A 21787-nucleotide genomic window follows, 5' to 3' on the forward strand; every position below is an offset into this window, starting at 1 on the left:
TCAGATTACGAGAAAAAAAGTTAGTCAAACAGGCCAAAGAAAATCCTAAAGAGCTCTTTTGTTATGTGGTATGAGGAAGGATGACTGAATGAATGCTGATGGTAGTGAAGTGAGAATTACTGAGGGACCACTTTGCAAGAGTATATCATCCAAGTGAGGATATTGATGTGACAGCAACTGATGTGAGAATAGAGATTGCTGAATTAGGGAGTATACTTAGGACATTGCAAAATATCAATACAAATACAGCTCTCATATTAGGTTGGATATCAGCTCACTTTTTTTTACAAGAGTGTGCAAGGGAACTGGCAATGTCTTTGACTAAGCTGTTTAATTTAAGTCTCAGCTCCATCAAACTCCTGAGGGAATAAAAGGGGGAGGGAAAAATAATTCCTTTGCATAAAGGAGGCTCTAAAGACTGCAGTAAAAAATTATAGACCAACCAGTATCTCAAGATGGTGAAAGCACTTGAAAAAGTTGGTCAAAATAGAATTGTAGAATGACAAATGGATCATAAATTTCACTAACAAATGTTTTACTAGTGATGAATTAAGCATATTATCAAAAGATCCAGATTTTGTAACACCTCATTGATGGCCTCATTTAGACTTGATGACAGGTGTAGAAAAAGGTATTAGGGAATTACTTGTTGATTTTAACAAGCTAAGGTTTGAGATTGCACAAATTTTTGTTATGTATATATTTTGTTATGTATGTTATATATTAGATATCAGGAAATGACTTTAAACAGTTTCGTTCTGTCCCTTCTTTGTAGTAGGCTGTAGCATCAAATCCCCATGATTATCTTTGACATGGCACCAGTGGCAGCTTGTACATAAGCACTGCGACACTGCAACATCCCCAAGGAAGAAATAAAAAAATTGCATTTTGTTCATGTTTATAAATAATGACAATGTTTACAACATTATATAAATGCAATACAACATGTTAAAGGTTACAGCTGATGTTTCGACATTGACTGAATTTTGATTGATTTGAATGGATCAGTCGATTGACTGAATTAATTGAGTCAGAAAATTGGAATTGTTCAATTAATGCTTTAGATTATGAAACAAATGTACTGAGATCTAACACAGTGTTGGAATTATCACATTCGGCCAATGGCGGCTAGATCGCCAATATTCGTTTGCACTTGTCACTGTACGTAACAAGTGAATCCGACACGATTAAATTTTAATATTACTTTTAATATATTAATCTGTCACTACAGATAAATTGTATGCTTGTGTGCATGAAACTTTTATTATTGGTGTGTGTTTGTGGTGAGGGTGAAATATTTTTCGTAAATCTTATTTTATTCTGTTAAAATAACATATAATTATTATATTTATGGCTATTTTGCCTGCTTCTGTTTAGGAGTGCCCCTGTTTAAATGTCATTGGCATTCCCCCCCCTCTAAATATCAAGTTGCTGTTTTCAATCCCTTTCACTCTTTCTCACCCTATATAAAAAAACGCTCTGCCCATCCCTAATAATGTAATATATGTGTGTATATATATATATATATATATTATACAAAAAAAACCCGAGTTTTTCCCATTTTCTATTTTAATTCTCCCACATTGCCTAACCCCCCCCCACACACACAGTAGTTTGCACATCGCAGAAAGAAGAAAAGCCACAACACCCAGAAAAAGGTATGTGTAAATTTCTCTTCCTTTATGCTACATATATTTATTGGTAAATATACATCTACTATGCCCTAAGAATCCATGAGTAAAAAGCCAATGACATTTAAACAGGGGCACTCCTAAACAGAAACAGGCAAAATAGCCATAAATATAATAGTTTGTTAAGAGAAGTAACATGGAAGTTTTCCCAGAAATAATATCCATAACATATAATTATTTATTTATTATAGATACAAAGTTGAATTATGATGAGTGTCACTGTTGAAAATATGAAAAGAATTATATTTTCTCAATTATCGTTACATGAAACAAATGCACTGCAATCTAACACAGTGTTGGAATTACCACATTCGATCAGTTGCAGCTACACTCGCCGATATTTGTTTGCATTGGTCATTGCATGTAACAAGCGAGTCCGACACTGCTTGTTGAGCAGTATCGCTACAGATAAATTATATGCTTGTGTGCGTTATTTCTGTGTACAAAACTTTTATTATTGGTGTGTGTTCATGGTGAGGATGAAAAAATATTTTAATAAAGCAATTTTTTTTAATATTACTTTTAATATATTTATTAATAAATTGGCTACTGATTAGGAAAAAATTAATTATTTTTCTTATTTGGTATATGCAGCACCCTCCACTTAAAATTTTCACCAGCTGCCACTGCTCTGCAGTAATGATCCTGGTTGAACCAAGATAATTGAATATGTTAATATTAGTACTATGGGCAAATCCTATAGATTAGGATTAGATAAGCCAGAATCCTGCTCCAGAAACTAAACAGGGAACTTTTTCAAGCCATTTCAGATATGCTGGTCTCATACCTGGCAATGAAAATTTTCTCTGAACTAAAAACATTTACAAAATATATTCATATTTTGTATGAATATTAGGAACAAATCTGAAAACACACCCCAACTCAACATCACCAGAGTTAAAGATCAGTACTATCAACATAAGAAGCCTGAATGGCAAAGAAATGGAGCTAGCTCAGGAATTAGATAAGTACCAGATCAACATAATAGGGATGACTGAAAGAAAAAAAACAAAACTTGGTGAGATCTTTCTGATCATTAAATACAAAATGTTATATTCAGGCAATGACAATCAAGGAAAAGAAGGAGTAGCCGTAGGTATTCAACACAAAATACGAAGCTAATCTTCTTGAATGGCAGTCAGTCTCAAGTAGAGTAATGTTGGCAAATACGAGAATGGGGAACTAGACAATGAGATTTATTTGCGCCTCTGGTCCCACAGAAGTGGAGGGATTTTTTGAGGCTTTAGAAAAAGCAACTGACACAATGAAAAAGGAAAAGTTAGTCCTTGTTGGGGATCTAAATAGCAGAGTAGGAAATGATTGTGAGACATACAAAAATATTTTGGGAAAATTTTGAGAAAAGAACAAAGCTAATAATAATGGCAAATATCTGTTGGATTTCTGCTCAGGACATGGACTGGTTATTACTAACACCATGTTTTAACATAAAAATGTGCACAAATTCACATGGAAAGAGGAGGCAAGGAAATAAGAAAAGTCTCATTGACTATGTTATTGTTGATAGTGATGTTTTCTTCCTGGTGCAGGACACCAGAGTGTATAGAGGATTTGAAATTGGAAGTGATCACTATTTAGTCTTGAGCAGGATAAAATTGAATTTCATGTTGAAAAGAAGAACATATAAGAAAGTTATAAAGCGAATAAAAGTTGAACAGCTCTCAGATGTGAACTGTAGACTAAAATACACAAAGATTATTGAAGAAAAATGAAAGAGTTTGAGAACAGGAAACAAACCTTGGAGATTCGGTGGCAAGCCTTGAAGAAAGCCCTGATTGATTCAGCTAGAGAGGCATGTGGTGAAGTTGTCTGCAAGGATAGAAAAATTAGAACTCCATGGTGGACACAGGAAGTTAAAGAGGCAGTGAAGGAAAAGAAGAAAGCATATCAAAAGTTCCTGGCAAATAAGTCAGCTTGTGCTCTTAGATAATACAAAGACAAATGCAAGAATGCTAAACACTGTGTAAAACTAGCTAAACAAAAGTCATGGGAGGACTTTGGCAAGAATATAGAAAATAAATATCAAGAAGGTGGCAAAATATTCTGGAGGTTGTTGAAGAAACTTAGGAATGGAGGAAAGAATGTTGTAAAAGGAGTTAGAGATGATAAATGCGACATGAAAATGGGAGAAAAAGATATCCTTGAAGTATGGAGTAATTACTTTGAAAAACTGCTAAATGAAATAAGTGGTGATGACAGCCCAGTGGTAAAAAAACACTTACCAGGCATGCAGTCAGATATACATATCCATACTTGAAGTAGAAAAAGCCATCAAAGGCTTGAAATGTGGAAAGGCAGCAGGAGTAGATGATATTCGACCAGAAATGCTGAAGTATGGTGGTATAAGAGTCTTACAGTGGCTGCACTGCATAGTTAAGAAAGCCTGGACAAAGGGACTAATTCCCAATGATTGGAGTAGAGCTCTCATAATACCCATATATAAAAAGGGAAATAAAACTGAATGTGAGAATTACAGAGGTATTTCCCTACTGAGTGTTCCTGGCAAGATCTATACAAGTATACTTGAGAAACGGTTGAGAAGAATTGTGGAAGAAAAGCTTGGTGAAGAACAAGCTGGATTCAGGCCAAATAGAGGCTGTCTGGATCAGATCTTCACTTTACGACAAATAGTCGAGAAAGCATGGAAATATAACAAAGATCTGTATTTAAGTTTTGTCGATTTGGAATAGGCATATGACAAGGTGTCAAGAGAGAAGCTATTCAATACGCTACAGTTATATGGTGTGAATGGGGCATTATATCAAGCAATACTTAGTCTTTATTTGAGTTGTAAGTCAGCAGTTAGGATTGAAGGGAGTACAGGAAGATGGTTTAATGTTAAATCTGGTGTGTGACAAGGATGTACATTATCTCCTGTGTTATTCATTATCTATATGGATCATGTTATGAAGGAAAGTACTATTAAACATGATATCAAAATTGGAGATATTAATGTCAGCTCTTTGTTTTATGTGGATGATATTATACTTCTAAATAAATCACCTACTAGTCTTTGATTCGTTCACAAATTGAATAACTGTTGTAACAGATATGGTATGAAGGTCAGCAATAAAAAGACAATGAAAATGAAAATAGGTAGAATCATTGAAAATGTCCACTGTGTTGTGAATGGAGAACCTGTGGAACAAGTAAAACATTTCAGCTACTTAGGCACGATTTTTAGTAAAGATGGTAAATTAAATATAGAAATACACAACAGAATCAGCAAAGCTAGTATGGTGGGAAGTCAATTGAATAAATTCATATGGAATAAGAGAAATTAGTTGGAACACTAAATTAGCTGTATACAAGACAGTGTTCAAACCGGTTTTAACTTATGGATCTGAGAGCTGGGCCAGAAGCAAAACACTTGACCAAAGACTAGAGACCGCAGATATGAGATCCCTGAGAAAGATTATAGGCGTGAACAGATGGCATCAATGGCAATATCATATTAAAAACGAGGATATTAGGAAAGAACTTGACATTGTCAGCATCCAGGAATGCGTTAGGAGAGCTAATCTCAGGTGGTATGGTCACTTAAACAGAATGGGCGAAGTAAGAGTAGCAAAACAAGTGTTCTCTGTCAGGTTGGCTGCAAAACGACCCAGGGGAAGACCAAGATGTAAGTGGATTGATACGGTACAAAGTGCCTTAGATGATAGAAATATAAGATCTTATAATGTTGGAGTCTTGACAAGTAACAGACTGATTTGGAGGAAAATTGTAGATAGGAAGTTAGTAATAAAGTAATTTTTTTCATGTAGTACTATCATATCCTGTACACCCTTTGAGGGTACATGGCAGGAATTTGATGATGATGATGAAATATATTCATTTCATGCACATAGTGGGATTCAAGAACATGTATACTTATCCACTGATTCAACCACTAACAAATAAATGTTTATCAACTTTTTATAGGAAGTTTTTTAGGTTTTGCTTTTTTTTGTTTTTGATATGGCCTGCAATATTTTTTTATCGTGTTATTTTTTTAACTAGTTACTGCCATATGCTGGAACAATGGTTTGCTTGCAACAGCATCCTGGGATTCTACAGCAAAGGTAGATCATTCTTATATTTAATTTCATAAATATTTAAAGTAACTGAAAATTACATCCATTTCATTAATAGTTATTAATTTGAATTAGATCATTATCAGTTTTAAACATAGATCTTCTTGTCTTTCATTATTTATGTAAAGTAAATTTTAACATGTTCTAAACTAAAAACCTCTGTTGGTCTCTCTCAGTAATGACGGTATAGTTTGCATACTGAAAATTTCATTTTTTTCCCCCTCCCCAAAAATCAGACAAGTAAACTTTTAGAGCACTTATAACTTACCTCCACAATATATAAAAATGGGCAAAAAAAAGTAGTGTCTAGAATTGTATTTTATTTTCATTTATTTACTGGATTCTCTATTATATTATATCTGTAAATGTGGTTTACTGGCTAATTTGCATCTGGTGGATGTAAAACATGATGTTTTTGGACCATATGAGACTGGCTAATTCACCGTTAGTTGAAAAGTTTAATATTCATCTCTGTTACAATGGAAATCAAAACCCTAGGTCTCTTGGAGGGTGTCATTGTTATTGACTGTTCTCTGGAATTGCTGATAAGATTAAATCCCACAGTCTCCTGTTAATTGAGTTAAGAAGATTACTCTAACTTTCTCAGTTTTATTGGTTTAGAAGTCATTTGACAGATTCTGCTTTATGGATTCGTATATTATCATATATGTGTGATGACTTGCTTCCATCCATCAAGCAAAAGTTCCATTTATTATATATATTCATCATTGTCACTTTCCCTCAAGAGGTTCAGGCTACTATGACAGCAGTACATGAATAAGTTTACATTATTAATCTCTTTTCGACAATTTTCCCTCAAATTAGTCCATTACTTGTCAGCACTCCAATATTGTTATATCTAGCATTTTTATTCTTCTAAGGCACTTCTGACTTGAATCAGTCCACCTAGACCTTGCTCTTCCTCTGGGTATTTTTTCTGCTATTATGACATCAAACACTTGTTTTGCTAACTTTTCCTCTCCCATTCTGTTTAAGTGACCATACCACCCTTAGACTAGACCTGCTCACACATTCTTGAATGCAAGCAATGTCAAGTTCCTTCCTAATGTCTTCATTTTTAATATGATTCTGCTATTGATGCCATCTGTTCAGGCCACTAATTTTTTGTATTTTCTTGTGTAATGACACCTGTGGAGTGTCCATAACTAGAGAATAACACGTATGCCACAGTAAAATAAATTTTAATTTTTTATTATGTAAAAATAGACATTATCGGTACAATTATCAAACAACAATAATAATTGAATGTCTTATGACACGTAAGACAAAATATTTACATAATAAAAATTTTAAATTTATTTTACTGTGTCATACTTGTTATTCTATAGTTAGCTCATTTTTCTAAGAACTCTCATATTGTGGTCTCTAATCTTTGATCAAGTGCTTTGTTTCTAACCCAACTCTCAGATCTATAATTTAAAATTGGTTTGAACACTGTTTTGTATACTGTTAGTTTAGTATTTTGGCTAATTTCTCTCTTATTCCATATAAATTTATTCAACTGGCTCCCCACCATACCAGTTTTGCTTATTCTGTTGTCTATTTCCAAATTTAATTTTGCCATCTTCACTGAAAACTATGCCTAAATAGTTGAAATGTTTTACTTGTTCTATAGGCTGTCCATTCAGAATGCAGCTGCAGTTTCCATGTTCCTGCGTATTTTCGTAGTTTGGTCTTGTTATTGCTAATTTTCATGGCAAATTTGTTACAGCTGTTATTCAGTTTTATTAGGGAATTCTGTATCTTTGCACTGGATGTGTTTAGCAGTACAACATCATCATCTGCATAAAGCAAATAGCCAAGTTTGATACTTATGTTTCATTACTTGCATTCAGGATTAATACCATTTTACATCTACATAGATCACATTATGAACTATGTAGATGATGATGAATAAAAGTGGAGATAATGCATCCATGTCTTCCACCTGATTTTACATCAAACCATTTTCCTGTATTTCCTTCATTTCTAACTGAATTCTAACAACTTACAATTTAAATATAGACTATGCATTGATCTGTATAACATCAATTTATCCCATATATTTGTAGTGTTTTGAAACATTTATACCTGGGCTTTCCAGATCTACAAAACGTGTATTAGGATATGTGAAAGTATAGATTCTTGTTATATTCCCATGATTTCTCAATCTTGACAACCTCTATTTGTCCTGAACCCAACTTGTTCTTTTCAAGTTTCTCTTCGACTGTCTTTCTCAACCTCTTTTCAAGCATTTCTTGCATGAATCTTACCTGGAACACTCAGTAGAGAAATTTCTCTATCTATAATTCTCACATTCAGCTTTATTCCCTTTTTTTTTTTTTTTTTGATGAGAATTATGACAGCTCTACCCCAGTCATCTGGAATTTGAATGTCTGAATTATGTAGTATAGCCGCTGCAAAACTTTTATACCTCCATATTTATGATGATGGAATATCAGCACGTGTGCTAAAAGAGTGTTCAGCTGAACTGGCCATTCCTTTGACCAGGATGTTCAATATGAGTCTCAGAAGAACAGGGAAATTCTGCAGGAATGGAAGGAATGTATGGTAATTCCATTGCACATTGGGTATTATGTGACTGCAACGAGGAGTTCAGATAATGGTTTGTTTCTGATTTCGGTCAGGGGGAAAACAAACAACCGATGAGTCTTGCAAACTAGCACTTGTTGGAAATTTTTTGAGTGTTATTCACTTATGTGATTTACATTGTTACTTTATTATGTTTGTTACTCATAGACTTGCCAGGTCTTACCAGTGAGAAATGAAAAAATAAGTGACGGAAAATTGTAGAAACACACTTCGCGAATGTTTCACTTTTTCATGAGCTGAATCGTCAAGCTTAGTTGGCTCTTTTGATGTCTCCTTTAGTATACTGAATGATGTTGCATTCAAGTAAAAGAAATTTCATTGCCATCCTGATCTAGATGCTATTAAGTGTGTTTGTTGTCAGGTTATCCCATCTGTCATTAAACATCAAATTTATTGGTCTTTTCTGTGATGGAGAGTTGTGGATTTATTGGAAAAGTATTGCATCATTTCGTTTAGTGTGGCTGAAGTGTATGTCCAAAAAAGGGTGGGGTAGTTTGGAATTGCCGGCCTGGTGTTGGCCGAGTGGTTAGAATGTTTGCTCTCCAACCAAGAGGCCATGGGTTCGAATCCTGCCATGAGCATGGATGTTTGTGATTGTCCTACAAACTTTGTGTGGAAAGGAAATCTGCGACCCTACTACATATTCTAGCAGAAGACATCATTGCCAAACCATGTGAAGTGTGGCATTGACCATACGGTGTTTACGGATGTCAAATGTGAAAAAAAAAATTTATTTATTTAGGGTGGTGAAAAGACCGATGTATCCAACTATCGACTAGTTAGTATCTTAGAAGTGGTAGTGAAGATTTTGGAAAAATTAGTTAGGACCCACATTCAGAAATGGGTTGACAATGAATATCTACTTTGCAATGAACAACATGAGTTTACTAAAGGAAGGTCATGTTTTAGCAACTGTTCACATTCTATAACAATGTTACCATTGAACTAGACAAGGGGAATGGATACGCCATGATACTTTTGGATTTTGCTAAGGCTTTTAAGAGAATATAGCATGGCGGACTATTGCATAAATTGGAGAAAATGGGTTTGTGTTATACAATATTAGCATGGATAAATTGATGAGGCTAGGGATCTTGGAGTGCTAATAGATAGGAATTTGAAGTTTAGGGGCCACGTGGCAAAGATTACAAATACAACTCAAAAGATAATTGCAATGCTGAAACAATTGACTATTTTATTGTTGATAGTGATGTTTTCTCCCTGGTGCAGGACACCAGAGTGTACAGAGGATTTGAAATTGGAAGTGATCACTATTTAGTCTTGAGCAGGATAAAATTGAATTTCATACTGAAAAGAATAACATGTAAGAAAGTTTTAAAGCGAATAAAAGTTGAGCAGCTCTCAGATGTGAACTGTAGAATAAAATACACAAAGATTATTGAAGAAAAAATTAAAGAGTGAGAACAGGAATCAAACCTTGGAGATTCATTGGCAAGCCTTGAAGAAAGCCCTGATTGATTCAGCTAGAGAGGCATGTGGTGAAGTTGTCTGCAAGGATAGAAAAATTAGAACTCCATGGTGGACACAGGAAGTTAAAGAGGCAGTGAAGGAAAAGAAGAAAGCATATAAAAAATTCCTGGCAAATAAGTCATCTTGTGCTCTTACATACAAAGACAAATGCAAGAATGCTAAACGAAAGTCATGGGAGGACTTTGGCAAGAATATAGAAAATAAATATCAAAAAGGTGGCAAAATATTCTGGAGGTTGTTGAAGAAGCTTAGGAATGGAGGAAAGAGTGCTGTAAAAGGAGTTAGAGATGATAAAGGTGACATGAAAAACGGGAGAAAAAGATATTCTTGAAGTATGGAGTAATTACTTTGAAAAACTGCTAAATGAAACAAGTGATGACAGCACAGAGGTAAAAAACACTGACCAGGCATGCAGTCAGGAATACATATCCATACTTGAAGTAGAAAAAGCCATCAAAGGCTTGAAATGTGGAAAAGCAGCAGGAGTAGATGATATTCGACCAGAAATGCTGAAGTATGGTGGTATAAGAGTCTTACAGTGGCTGCACTGCATAGTTCAGAAAGCCTGGACAGAGGGACGAATTGCCAATGATTGGAGTAAAAGTCTCATAGTACCCATATATAAAAAGGGAAATAAAACTGAATGTGAGAATTACAGAGGTATTTCGCTACTGAGTGTTCCTGGCAAGATCTATGCAAGTGGTAAGAAATGGTTGAGACGAATTTTGGAAGAAAAGCTTGGTGAAGTACAAGCTGGATTCAGGCCAAATAGAGACTGTCAGGATCAGATCTTCACTTTACGACAAATAGTCGAGAAAGCATGGAAATATAACAAAGATCTGTATTTAAGTTTTGTCGATTTGGAAAAGGCATATGACGAGGTGCCAAGAGAGAGGCTATTCAATACCCTACAGTTATATGGTGTCAATGGGGCATTATATCAAGCAATACTTAGTCTTTATTTGAGTTGTAAGTCAGCAGTTAGAATTGAAGGAAATACAGTAAGATAGTTTATGTTAAATCTGGTGTGAGACAAGGATGTACATTATCTCCTGTGTTATTCATTATCTATATGGATCATATTATGAAGGAACGTACTATTAAACATGATATCAAAATTGGAGATGTTAATGTCAGCTCTTTGCTTTATGCGGATGATGTTATACTTCTAAATAAATCTGCTACAAGTCGCAAGATTCTCTGACTAAATTGAATAACTGTTGTAATAGGTATGGTATGAAGGTCAGCAATAAAAAGACAAAGACAATGAAAATAGGCAGATTCATTGGAAATGTCAACTGTGTTTTGAATGGAGAACCTGTGGAACAAGTAAAACATTTCAGCTACTTAGGCACGATTTTTAGTGAAGATGGTAAATTAAATATAGAAATAGACAACAGAATCAGCAAAGCTAGTATGGTGGGAAGTCAATTGAATAAATTCATATGGAATAAGAGAGAAATTAGTTGGAACACTAAATTAGCTGTATACAAGACAGTGTTCAAACCAATTTTAACTTATGGATCTGAGAACTGGGTTAGAAGTAAAACACTTCACCAAAGACTAGAGACCGCAGATATGAGAGTCCTGAGAAGGATTATAGGCATGAACAGATGGCATCAATGCCAATATCATATTAAAAATGAGGATATTAGGAAAGAACTTGACATTGTCAGCATCCAGAATGCGTTAGCAGAGCTAATCTCAGGTGGAATAGTCACTTAAATAGAATGGGTGAAGAAAAATTAGCAAAACAAGTGTTCTCTGGCAGGAAAACGACCCAGAGGAAGACCAAGATAATGGTGGATTTATATGGTACAAAGTGCCTTAGACTATAGAAATATAAAATCTGATAATGTTGGAGTCTTGACAAGTAACTGACTGATTTGGAGGAAAATTGTAAATAAGAAGTTAGTAATGATGTAATTTTTTTTATTTAGTACTATCATATCCTGTACACTCCTTTAAGGGTACATGGCAGGAATTTGATGATGATGTTGATGAAACGAACATTCACAAAAGCAAGGAGATATGCTGTGCATTATGGGAGATACTGAGACAAGCAGTTGAGAGCTTGATCCACCTTTGCTGCAAGTTTCCCGGTGTTGTACTACCTTACCTTACCTCAGTCCTGAAGATATTTTCAGGCGCAAACTTTGTTTGCTCACACTTGGATAAAGGATTAAGCTAAATTTATTATTGTCTAACCAAGTGAAAAATAAACTTTCAACATCTTTCTCTAAATCCAGAGTAATTTAATAATAGGGTGGCATACCTTTTGGCAACTCCTATAGATAAGGATGAACTTTCCTATTGCTTCTGCCTTAGTATCTCCACTCTGGGCCTGGTTCCCACTGATGAGACCTAAATAAAGGTCGAAACCGGTATGGGCAGTGCCTCCCTCCCCCTTAATGCAAAGCAGTACATATGTCTGCAAGGATATATGCTGTGCATTATGGGAGATATTGAGACAAGGAGTTGAGAGCTTGATCCACCTTTGCTGCGAGTTGCCTGGTGTTGTACTACCTTACCTCAGTCCTGAAGATATTTTCAGGCGCAAACTTTGTTTGCTCATACTTGGATAAAGGATTAAACTAAATTTATTATAGTCTAACCAAGTGAAAAATAAACTTTCAATAGGATATCCTTATCTTCAGTTTTCATGTCATCTTTATTTCATTTATTTTGTTGGAAATAATTGGGTTCAGGTGCCATTAAGGAGTTGAGAGGGAATTTCTGAGTCATTATTATTGATAATTAGGTAGTTGGTATAAGGTATTGAGGATCTTTCTTTTAGAAAGTTATTTTTTCCTCCAAGAAAAGAAACATAATTCATAATGTTGTAAATTATGTCTGTTGTTAATCCATTAACATTGTTTTTTGTTTTGTAAAGATTTTCTAGACAATGAATAATAGCCGCTTTTTGTCTTTGCTTAAATGTTGCACGTCTCATTTTTGCTTACTGATGTGCTGAATGATAAATAAAAACTATACATTATGCTGTCATTTATACTCCATACACATAATCTCATATTATTGAAATTGATGGCAGGTGATGGCAAATTTGAGAATTTAACTATCATAAATGATCAAAATGCAGTTTAAAATGTTGGAAGTTTTTCCACTAGATTATAATATAAATTAAAGATGTTAAGAAATTATGTACTTGGTTTAATCCTTTATCCAAGTGTAAGCAAACAAAGTTTGCACCTGAATTATTTTCCAGACTCGGGCAACTCATATATAGAAGCTTATGACTTCACATCACTTGCCTTAGTATCCCATAATGTAAAACACATATCCTTGCAGACATATAATGCTGTGCATTATGGAAAGGGTCACTACCAAGCAGGGCCGACTCAGGCATCGAGTTTTTGGGCCTCAGACCGAAGCCCTGCACTTTCAAATTTCTAAGAAAATTTGATAATAGAATTTTTGATGTTTCAGAGATGTATTGATACAGGAAATATTTTGATTAAATTTATGTTGATTCTTTGTCCATCTATCATTGCCGGTACCCAGTACCAGCAATGATAAAAGGCACCAGCAAATACGAGGGACATTCAGATAGCTCTTGGAAAATGTAAATAAAAAGACAAAGGTAATTTAAAACTGATATAACACCACACGTAAGTATCGTGTAGCGCTGTCGCAAATAACTGATAAAACAAGTCTCAAAACAAGTTTATATTCGCATCAATTAATTATATGATTTTTCTTGATTATATTTTTATGATTTTTATATTTTATAATTATATGATTATATGATTTTTTTTTTTGCAAATATCTTGGGGCCTCACTAATAACTTTCCCGGGGCCCTGCAAAACCTCCAGCTGGCCCTGACCCAGACACCAGGGACATGTCTAGTGTCTGGGTCAGAGACACCAGATTAATAAGGTGTGACACCAGACCCAAAGGTGTCACACCTTATTAATAAAATATTCTGGATTAGAGATTGTTTTCGGAAGTTTTTCCACTTGGTTATACTATAAATTATCCCCAGGGGCTCCCATCTTGGGATTATTTGGTTAGCGACCACGGGGGTACCGAGCTGAGCCTGACATTGCTTCCGCTTACTTGTGTCAAGTTCCTTCTGTATTCTTTCCTATATGGCCTCACTTGGCTGACTCTTGCTTACTTCGACCCCGAGGGTATTAGGGTACTCGAGGCCTGCAGATGTCCCTCCTTTTTTCCAACTTCTACTCTGGCTGGTAGAGGGGCAGCAGCTCTGCTAGTACTTACTGGAGCACTGCAGTGGAGAAGACAACAGGAAACCACTCCATTAATATCCCTAGAAAAGTTTAGTAGCAATGAATAGAACTTATAAGAAGGGGGCAGCTACCAGCCTGGCAAACCAAGGTGGTGTCTCTTGGCACAGAGAGGAAATGAAGGTGCACATTGGAATGGATACAATATCAGGAAATAAGCACCTGCTCCACTCTTATAAGTTCTATTCATTGCTTGAATAGACTGTCGTTCAAGGACTGATGTTCCTCCCAATCAAACCTCTAAAAGTGACTTAAAATAAGCTATAAACAAACTGAAAATGAAAGATCATCAGAGAATCAAAATTGCAACATGGAATGTGAGAACAATGAACAGATATGGAAAATTAGAAAATCTCAAACAAGAAATGGACAAAGGAAAAATTGATATCATAGGGCTCTGTGAAGTCAGATGGGAAGGAATGGGTGATTTTTATAGTGACGAAATAGGAGTAATTTACTCACTGGAGATAAAAAGGAAAAAGGAGTTGCATTTGATTTTAATAAAAGAACATCATTAGCATAAACTGTCTGAATGACAGGATTATGGTGGTAAAATTGAAGGCTGAACAGGTGGACATAACAATAATGCGGGTATATATATATATATATATGCCAACAAGTGACCATTCAGATGAGGAAATGTACGAACAACTACAAGAACTGAACTAATTAAGGAAGAAAAAAGTAAAGACTATATGATTATAATGGGAGACTGGAATGGAGTTGTAGGAGAAGAAGAGGATGGAAGTATGGTAGGAAGATACCGGCTAGGTAATAGAAATGAGAGAGGGGAAAGGTTAGTGGAATTCTGTAAAGAAAATAAGCTAAAAATTACGAATACTTGGTTTAAAAAAAATCTAAGTGAAGACTATACACATGGAAAAGACCAGGAGATATGGAAAGGTATCAAATTGATTACATTATAGTAAAGCAAAGATACAAGAATAGTGTAAAAAATGCATGCACATATCCTGGAACTGATATTTACTCTGACCACAACCTACTATTCATAGAAATAAATGTGAAACTAAAGAAAATAAAAGAAACTATGAAAAGGAAAAAATGGAACTTAGAGAAATTAAAAAATACCAAGAAATTTGGATATAGATTAGAGAAAACAAGTTTTGTCAAAACTGAAGATCCAGAAAAGAAATGGGAACAAGTTAAAGAGAAAATAAAGAAGACTGCAGCCAGAAGAAGACATTGGATATGTAAGAGCTAAAAGAATAAAAAAACCTTCAAAAACTAATGAGATAATTTCTCTAATGGAAGAAAGAAGAAAATTGAAAAACAAAGACGTCCCAGAAGGGAAAATACAATATAGAACCCTGAATGACAAATTGAGAAGGGAAGCATAAAGAAGTAGAGAAGATTGGCTTAAAAAACAATGTGAAGAAATGGAAAATTATGAGAAAGTGGGAAGATATGATCTTTTATATGAAAAAGCAAGAAGCATGAATCCCAAGAGAAATGGAATTTGAGCTAGAGGCATAGAAAATAAGAATGGAGAAATCATAACCGAAGAAGATAAAATCCTAATGAGATGGAAGGAATACGTTGAAGATCTATATGACAAGGTAAATAGACCAAATTAGTTGCCATTAGAAGATATAAAGAAGGTAAATGAAGATGATCTAGGCCTAGAGATTTTGAAGAAAGAAGTAGAAATGGCCATTAAAGAACTAAAATGTGGAAAGGCAGAAGGAATAGATGAAATACGTGTAGAATTCCTGAAACAACTTCAAATGAAAGAAACTGAAGAAGTAACCAAAATAATAAATTTAATTTATAACAAAGGAGAACTACCAAAAGATTTTATGACCTTAATATTTATACCTATACGAAAGAAAAGTAATGCAGTGAACTGCAAGGATTTTAGAACAATAAGCTTCATTTCCCATACATCAAAAATACGTATGAAAATCTTAACATGAAGAATTGCATCTAAAGTGGAAGAATTTCTTGGAGAAGATCAGTTTGGTTTCAGGAAGGGTAGGGGAACAAGAGATGCGATCAGACTGTTAAGAGTAGTATAGTTCGCCTACCATTTCTAGATCCCTTCTTGGCTTGGTGCCAAGAATGGCCGATTCATGCTGAAGGGGAGAAAGAAATGAAGGATGTACGAATTGGTCGCCAACATGCGAAATCATCTGTCGCTGTACTAGTACTAGCTTGATTTTTGTTGTTCTCTTTTTGCATTATTTTTTTATTATTAATTTGGATGATGGATCCAGTACAGTCAACAAGTTCTATTGTTACACGTTTCAGTAGCTCTTGCAAAAGAATATTGAATAATGTGCTGACATTATGCGAAAAAGAATCGTAAGAAGGCCGTCTTCTTGTTCCCCTTTCTGAAGTCATAAAACGTGCAAGTGCAATTGCGGGCGTATCGGGGTCGACTGTTAAAAGAATTCGTAGGGAATCAAAAGGTGAAGGTAAGCCAATATTTAAATCTCCTAAAAAAAAGCGCCAGAGAAAGAAAACCATCGAAACCGTAGCTTTGAATGATTTTGATGTAGACGTTATACGAAGAACTATTCACGAATTTTACGTGGTCGAGAAAAGAGTGCCAACTGTTCCGAAATTGATTCCTGTGCTTAAAGAAAAAATTAATTTTCCTTGGAAAAGAGAAACTTTAAGGAAAATACTTCATTAAATCGGATTTTGTTTTAAAAAGTCCCAGAATAAAAGGAAACTTATCATGGAGCGAAGTGACATTGTTTTATGTAGAACGCAGTATTTGCACGTATTAACACTCTACATACATTTTTTCAACTGTTATATAAGCAAAATAGTTACACTTTAAAAACAGCAATGTTCGTAAAAGAAAAGCTAAATTTTCCGACCTGTAATAATAAACAAACTCAGTTTGTTTATTATTACATTCCAGAAGACAGACTGATTACCCTATTATCGGAATGGATTCTCCTTTTTCTGACATGCGCAGAAGTATCGAGGGACCTCAAATCGGTGGGCGAACTATAAGTGAAAGAAGTCTGGAAGTGAATAAAGAAGTTAATATCTGTTATATAGATTTTGAAAAAGCTTTTGACTTTGTAAAATGGAATAAGATGGTGGAAGTAATGGAAAAGATTGGTATAGATTGGAAAGACAGAAGGCTAATGTTTCACTATATATGGGACAAACTGCCATGGTGAGACATATATGGTACAACAGAACGAACCAGGTATCATTGGATGAGGAGTAAGACAAGGCTGTTCCCTGTCACCAATTTTGTTTAAAAATGTATTCTGAAGCAATGTTTAAAGAAGCACTGGAGAATTCGGAAGAAGAAATAAATAGTGGAGGTAAGCAGATATTTGCAATAAGATACGCAGATGACAAGGCATTATTATCAAATACTGAAACAGGACTACAACACCTGCTCAACAGATTACTGGAATCCTGTATCAATTATGTAATGAAAATTAACATCAGAAAATCAAAGGTAATAAAAATAGCAAGGAAAGAGGCAAATATGGATATCAGAATAAATGGGAAAAATTTGAATCAAGTAAGGACATCTAAATATCTAGGAAGTGTTATTAGCAGTGATGGAAGGTGTAAAAGGACATAAAAGCAAGAATAGTGATGGGAAGAGATGCCTTTAATAGAAAATGGAATTTATTCAGAAGTAAAATGGATAGAAACCTAAAGAAAAGACTAATAAAATGTTATGTGTGGAGTGTTGCCCTCTATGCAGCTGAAAATTGGACATTGAAGAAAGAAGAAATTAAGATTTTGGAAAGCTTTGAGATGTGGATTTGGAGAAGGATGGAAAAAACCAAATGGACTGATAAAATAAATAATGAAGAGGTCGTAAAAAGAGTAGAAGAAGAATGAAGTCTGTTAAGGAGGATAAAAAGAAGCAAGGGAAACTGGATAGGACATATTCTGAGAGGGAATGGAATCATCAGAGATGCCATCGAAGGAAAAATAGACAGAAAAAGACCCAGAGGAAGAGTGAGGAAAATGATGCTAGATGGCATGCTGAATGGAGACAGGTACACAACCTTGAAAGAGAAGGCTCAGAACAGAAGAAAGTGGAAGGAAAGTTTCTGCTACTAAAAGAAGAACCTGCACAATTGCAGAATACTCAAGAAGAAGATACTATAAATTAAAGATTACCAATTATATGAAGAGCCAAAGGCTTCAATTCGGTGACATGAACTTATTTAACTTAAGGGATATTATGTTATATCCCATATTGTTTCTTAGCCGAATAATTTCATGCTGAATATAGAAACTATATAAAGTTTGGCGATTCTAAGCATAAGCAAATACCTGGATAGTGCAATACCTGACCCATTTGGTAGTGCAAATTGAGGCAACTCATAGTAAGGGTGGAGCAAATACCAAGAATAGTGGTCGGAGCTTGCTCCACCCTTACTATGAGTTGCCTCAGTTTGCACTACCAAATGGGTCAGGTATTGCACTATCCAGGTATTTGCTTATACTTAGAATCGCCAAACTTTATATAGTTTCTATATTCGGCTAAGAAACAACATGGGATATAATATAATATCCCTTAACTTAAAGATTACCATTGTTAGATCTTGAATAAGGACCATTTCATCAAAAGGATCATTCATTCAAGATTTAACAAGAATACAGTAATAACCAAGAAATACTTGTACTGTTAGTAAAGAAACAAATTGTTAATAGAGAACATAATTGGACTACCTTAAAATGAAGTACAAAAAAGGAGGAATTTGTCTGTCTAGATAGAAATATTGTTGTTTGAAAACACTAGTAAAAAAAATACTCTATGCAAAATGTATGTCAATGCAAACAAAAGTCCAAAGGTTGCATGTGGGTTACCCATGATAAGCGTAATGCCCGAAGCGAAGGCATTTGTGGAAAGCGAATTGAACTCGCATTCCCAAAAAGAGCGCTCTTGAGGAGAAGAATTGTGACTAAACTACTTAAGGACCAATAGGAAGGCGCCATGAGAAAACTTCTGCAGCAAAAAGAGGGCACAACAAGAGATAATAAATGCAGGTTTCGAGCCCCGTTTTTTTCGGTTCCTGATTTCATTCAGACCCACGATGCTGACCAGCAGAAGGGAATTCTGCAGCATCGGACGGCAAGTTTCTCCCCATTGCTGACTGGCGAGCTGTACGTGAGATGACAGCATCCACCGACTCGAGCCATTGGTAGAAGTGCTACCGGAATGAGACAGTGGAAAGTTCCTCCAGGGAGACGGGCAGTCTGATGAGGGTGACCAGCGAGATGAGCGTTTGCCCAGCAGAGTGCAGAAAATGGTTGAACGTGACGAGCGAAGTGACCTCCACATGGATGCAATCCACTGAAGCAGTAAAGTATCTAACAGTAAAGGACGGACAAAGGGGACACGGTAACCTCATGCGCCGGTGGTAATGTACAGAATTTTCTTATTTTATTAACAATTAGCATTAGAGGAAAAGGGTGAATCAATTTCTAGTTGGAAGAAAAATGGACTAGACAATTTTTTGAATGACTTATATGCATTGTAACTTGTCAGCTCCATTGGACTGGTAATTGGAAGACTTAAATTCTTGTGTGAGACCTAATTAATGTGGTGGGGTCTGTGTTAGCATTTCAAGTTAAAATTGTAAACTTGTATTTTCCCATGCTGAGTGTGTTTTAATTGACCAGAGGGTATGAGTTATATGTTCATTAACTAGAGTGTTCATTTATGATTGTCAGTTGATTTGGTATAGGTAGTATATTTAGATTTAGTATGAGACTGAGCAGAAGTAAGACAAAGTATATTTGTTGCACAGTGGGCAGTGGCCAGAAGACAGATCTGGAGCTGCAAGGAAACGTCATCAGGAAGGTGAGGGACTTTAGATATTTAAGTTCAACAGTGGAAGAAGATGGAGGAGCTGAGAAGGAAGTGGGATGCAGGATACAAGCGGGTTGGAGGAACTGGAGGGAGATGGCTGGAGTGTTATGCGATAAGAGGGTGCCGATCAATCTGAAAGGCAAAATCTATAGGACAGTAATGAGGCCAGCTATGATGTATGCTATAGAAACTGTGGCCCTGAGGGAAAAAACATCAGCAGGATGGAAGTAGCAGAGGTGAGAATGCTTAGGTAGATGTGTGGTCTGACCAGAAAGGATCGTCTGAGAAATGACTATGTAAGGGGAACAGTGAACGTTACGAACTTAGGAGCGAAGATACATGAGGCAAGGTTGAGATGGTTGGGTCATGTGATGAGGAAGGAGAACGAATATGTGGGAAGAAGAGTCATGCAGATGGATTGGCAAGTAAGGAGGAAGCCTGGGCGGCCAAAGAAGAGATGGAGGAAGCTGGTAGAAGAGGACTTGAGGATGAAGAACTTGGATGTGGTGACAGCCCAAGACAGGAGGATGTGGAGGAGACTCATCATCAACAGTGACCCCACTTAAGTGGGAGAAGCTGCAGAAGAAGAAGAAGTGTCATAAGCTTTTGATATGTTTAAACTTAATTGTAAACTCATTAGATCTTTAATAACATGTTTTACTATGTAAGCCTGAGTTTTGCTTGAGCATGAGACTAATTTACCACTCATAAAAGTTTGAACCTATGCATAGGGGGAGGTAAAGAATAAATTAGAAAGGATAAGGCCATGACTGCAAACTGAGATCTCTACAGGCGTTGTATATATTTAACGAATTTAGGTAGCTGTTAGAACTCTAGGAACGTTTCTCTGAGCAAGAATTCTTCAATCCTAGGACTCTGACTGGTGCAGCTGGAACAAACGAATTTGTCAGAGTTCGAAAAGGAGACGGTCCCAGAGAGATAAACTAGAGATCTCATTCTTAGTTGGCACAAGAGGGGGATAATAGTAACATAGATTTAAAGAAGAACCACGACGTAACACCATAAAATTAAAGAAGGGTCACTACCGGTTTGGGTAGTGACCCCTTCCTGTAATGCATAGCATTATACATATCCACAATGATATGTGCTTTGCCTTATGGGATACTAAGGCAAGTGATGCGAAGTCATAAGCTTCTATGTATGAGTTGTCCCAGTCATGAAAATACTTCAGGCACAAACTGTGTTTGCTTACACTTGGATAAAGGATTAAACCAAGTACATAATTTCTTGATATCTTTAATTTAGTATAACCAAGTGGAAAAAATTCCATCAATTGTCTCTAATCCAGAGTATTTTATTGATAAGGTGTGACACCTTTTGGCTACTCATATATGAAAATATGACATCTGCACTACTTCAACCTTAGTATCACCTCTCTGTCTGGCTTCCACTGATGAGATCAGACCCAGAGTTCAATCTCAGTAAAGGTTGAACTCTGAGTCTGGCTCCCACTGACGAGATCTCGGGTTTTCGACAAGATAAGTACTTTGGTTTTCTTTCGTTTGTTTTTCACTTTGATTTTATTTTACTGGTGCTATTGGTTGTTTTGTTCCCACTAGCACTGGTTTTTTTAATAAATATTAAGATTGCTGGTAGTGCAGTTAATATCTTCATTATGGGATTACTATTAGCGGTATCATGGCCGCCATTTTATAGTGGCTCAAATGAAGCATTTGCTGGTGGTGTAGAGTTATTTCTATATTGTGGGATTATTTAATTCTCAGTCTTATGACTGAAAGTTTTTATTTATTTTTTCTTACAAAATCAAACACAGAGGTTAT

The 21787-nt window shown here is 35.6% G+C and overlaps 1 protein-coding gene across 1 annotated transcript in view; it reads left to right on the forward strand.

Annotated features, from left to right (window-relative positions):
- Positions 1 to 21787, forward strand: part of LOC150100611 (protein FAN-like) — a 477112-nt gene that overhangs the window by 348991 nt on the left and 106334 nt on the right. Inside the window, exon 27 of the mRNA XM_090401841.1 lies at positions 5712 to 5773. Within this exon, the coding sequence (XP_090257967.1) occupies positions 5712 to 5773 (62 nt within the window). The remainder of the gene's footprint in view (positions 1 to 5711; positions 5774 to 21787) is intronic.

This window comes from Typopeltis vanoorti, chromosome 12 (genome assembly GCF_054136105.1).
Source record: "Typopeltis vanoorti isolate ZY-2024b chromosome 12, IOZ_Tvanoo_1.0, whole genome shotgun sequence".
Lineage (NCBI taxonomy): Eukaryota > Metazoa > Arthropoda > Arachnida > Uropygi > Thelyphonidae > Typopeltis > Typopeltis vanoorti.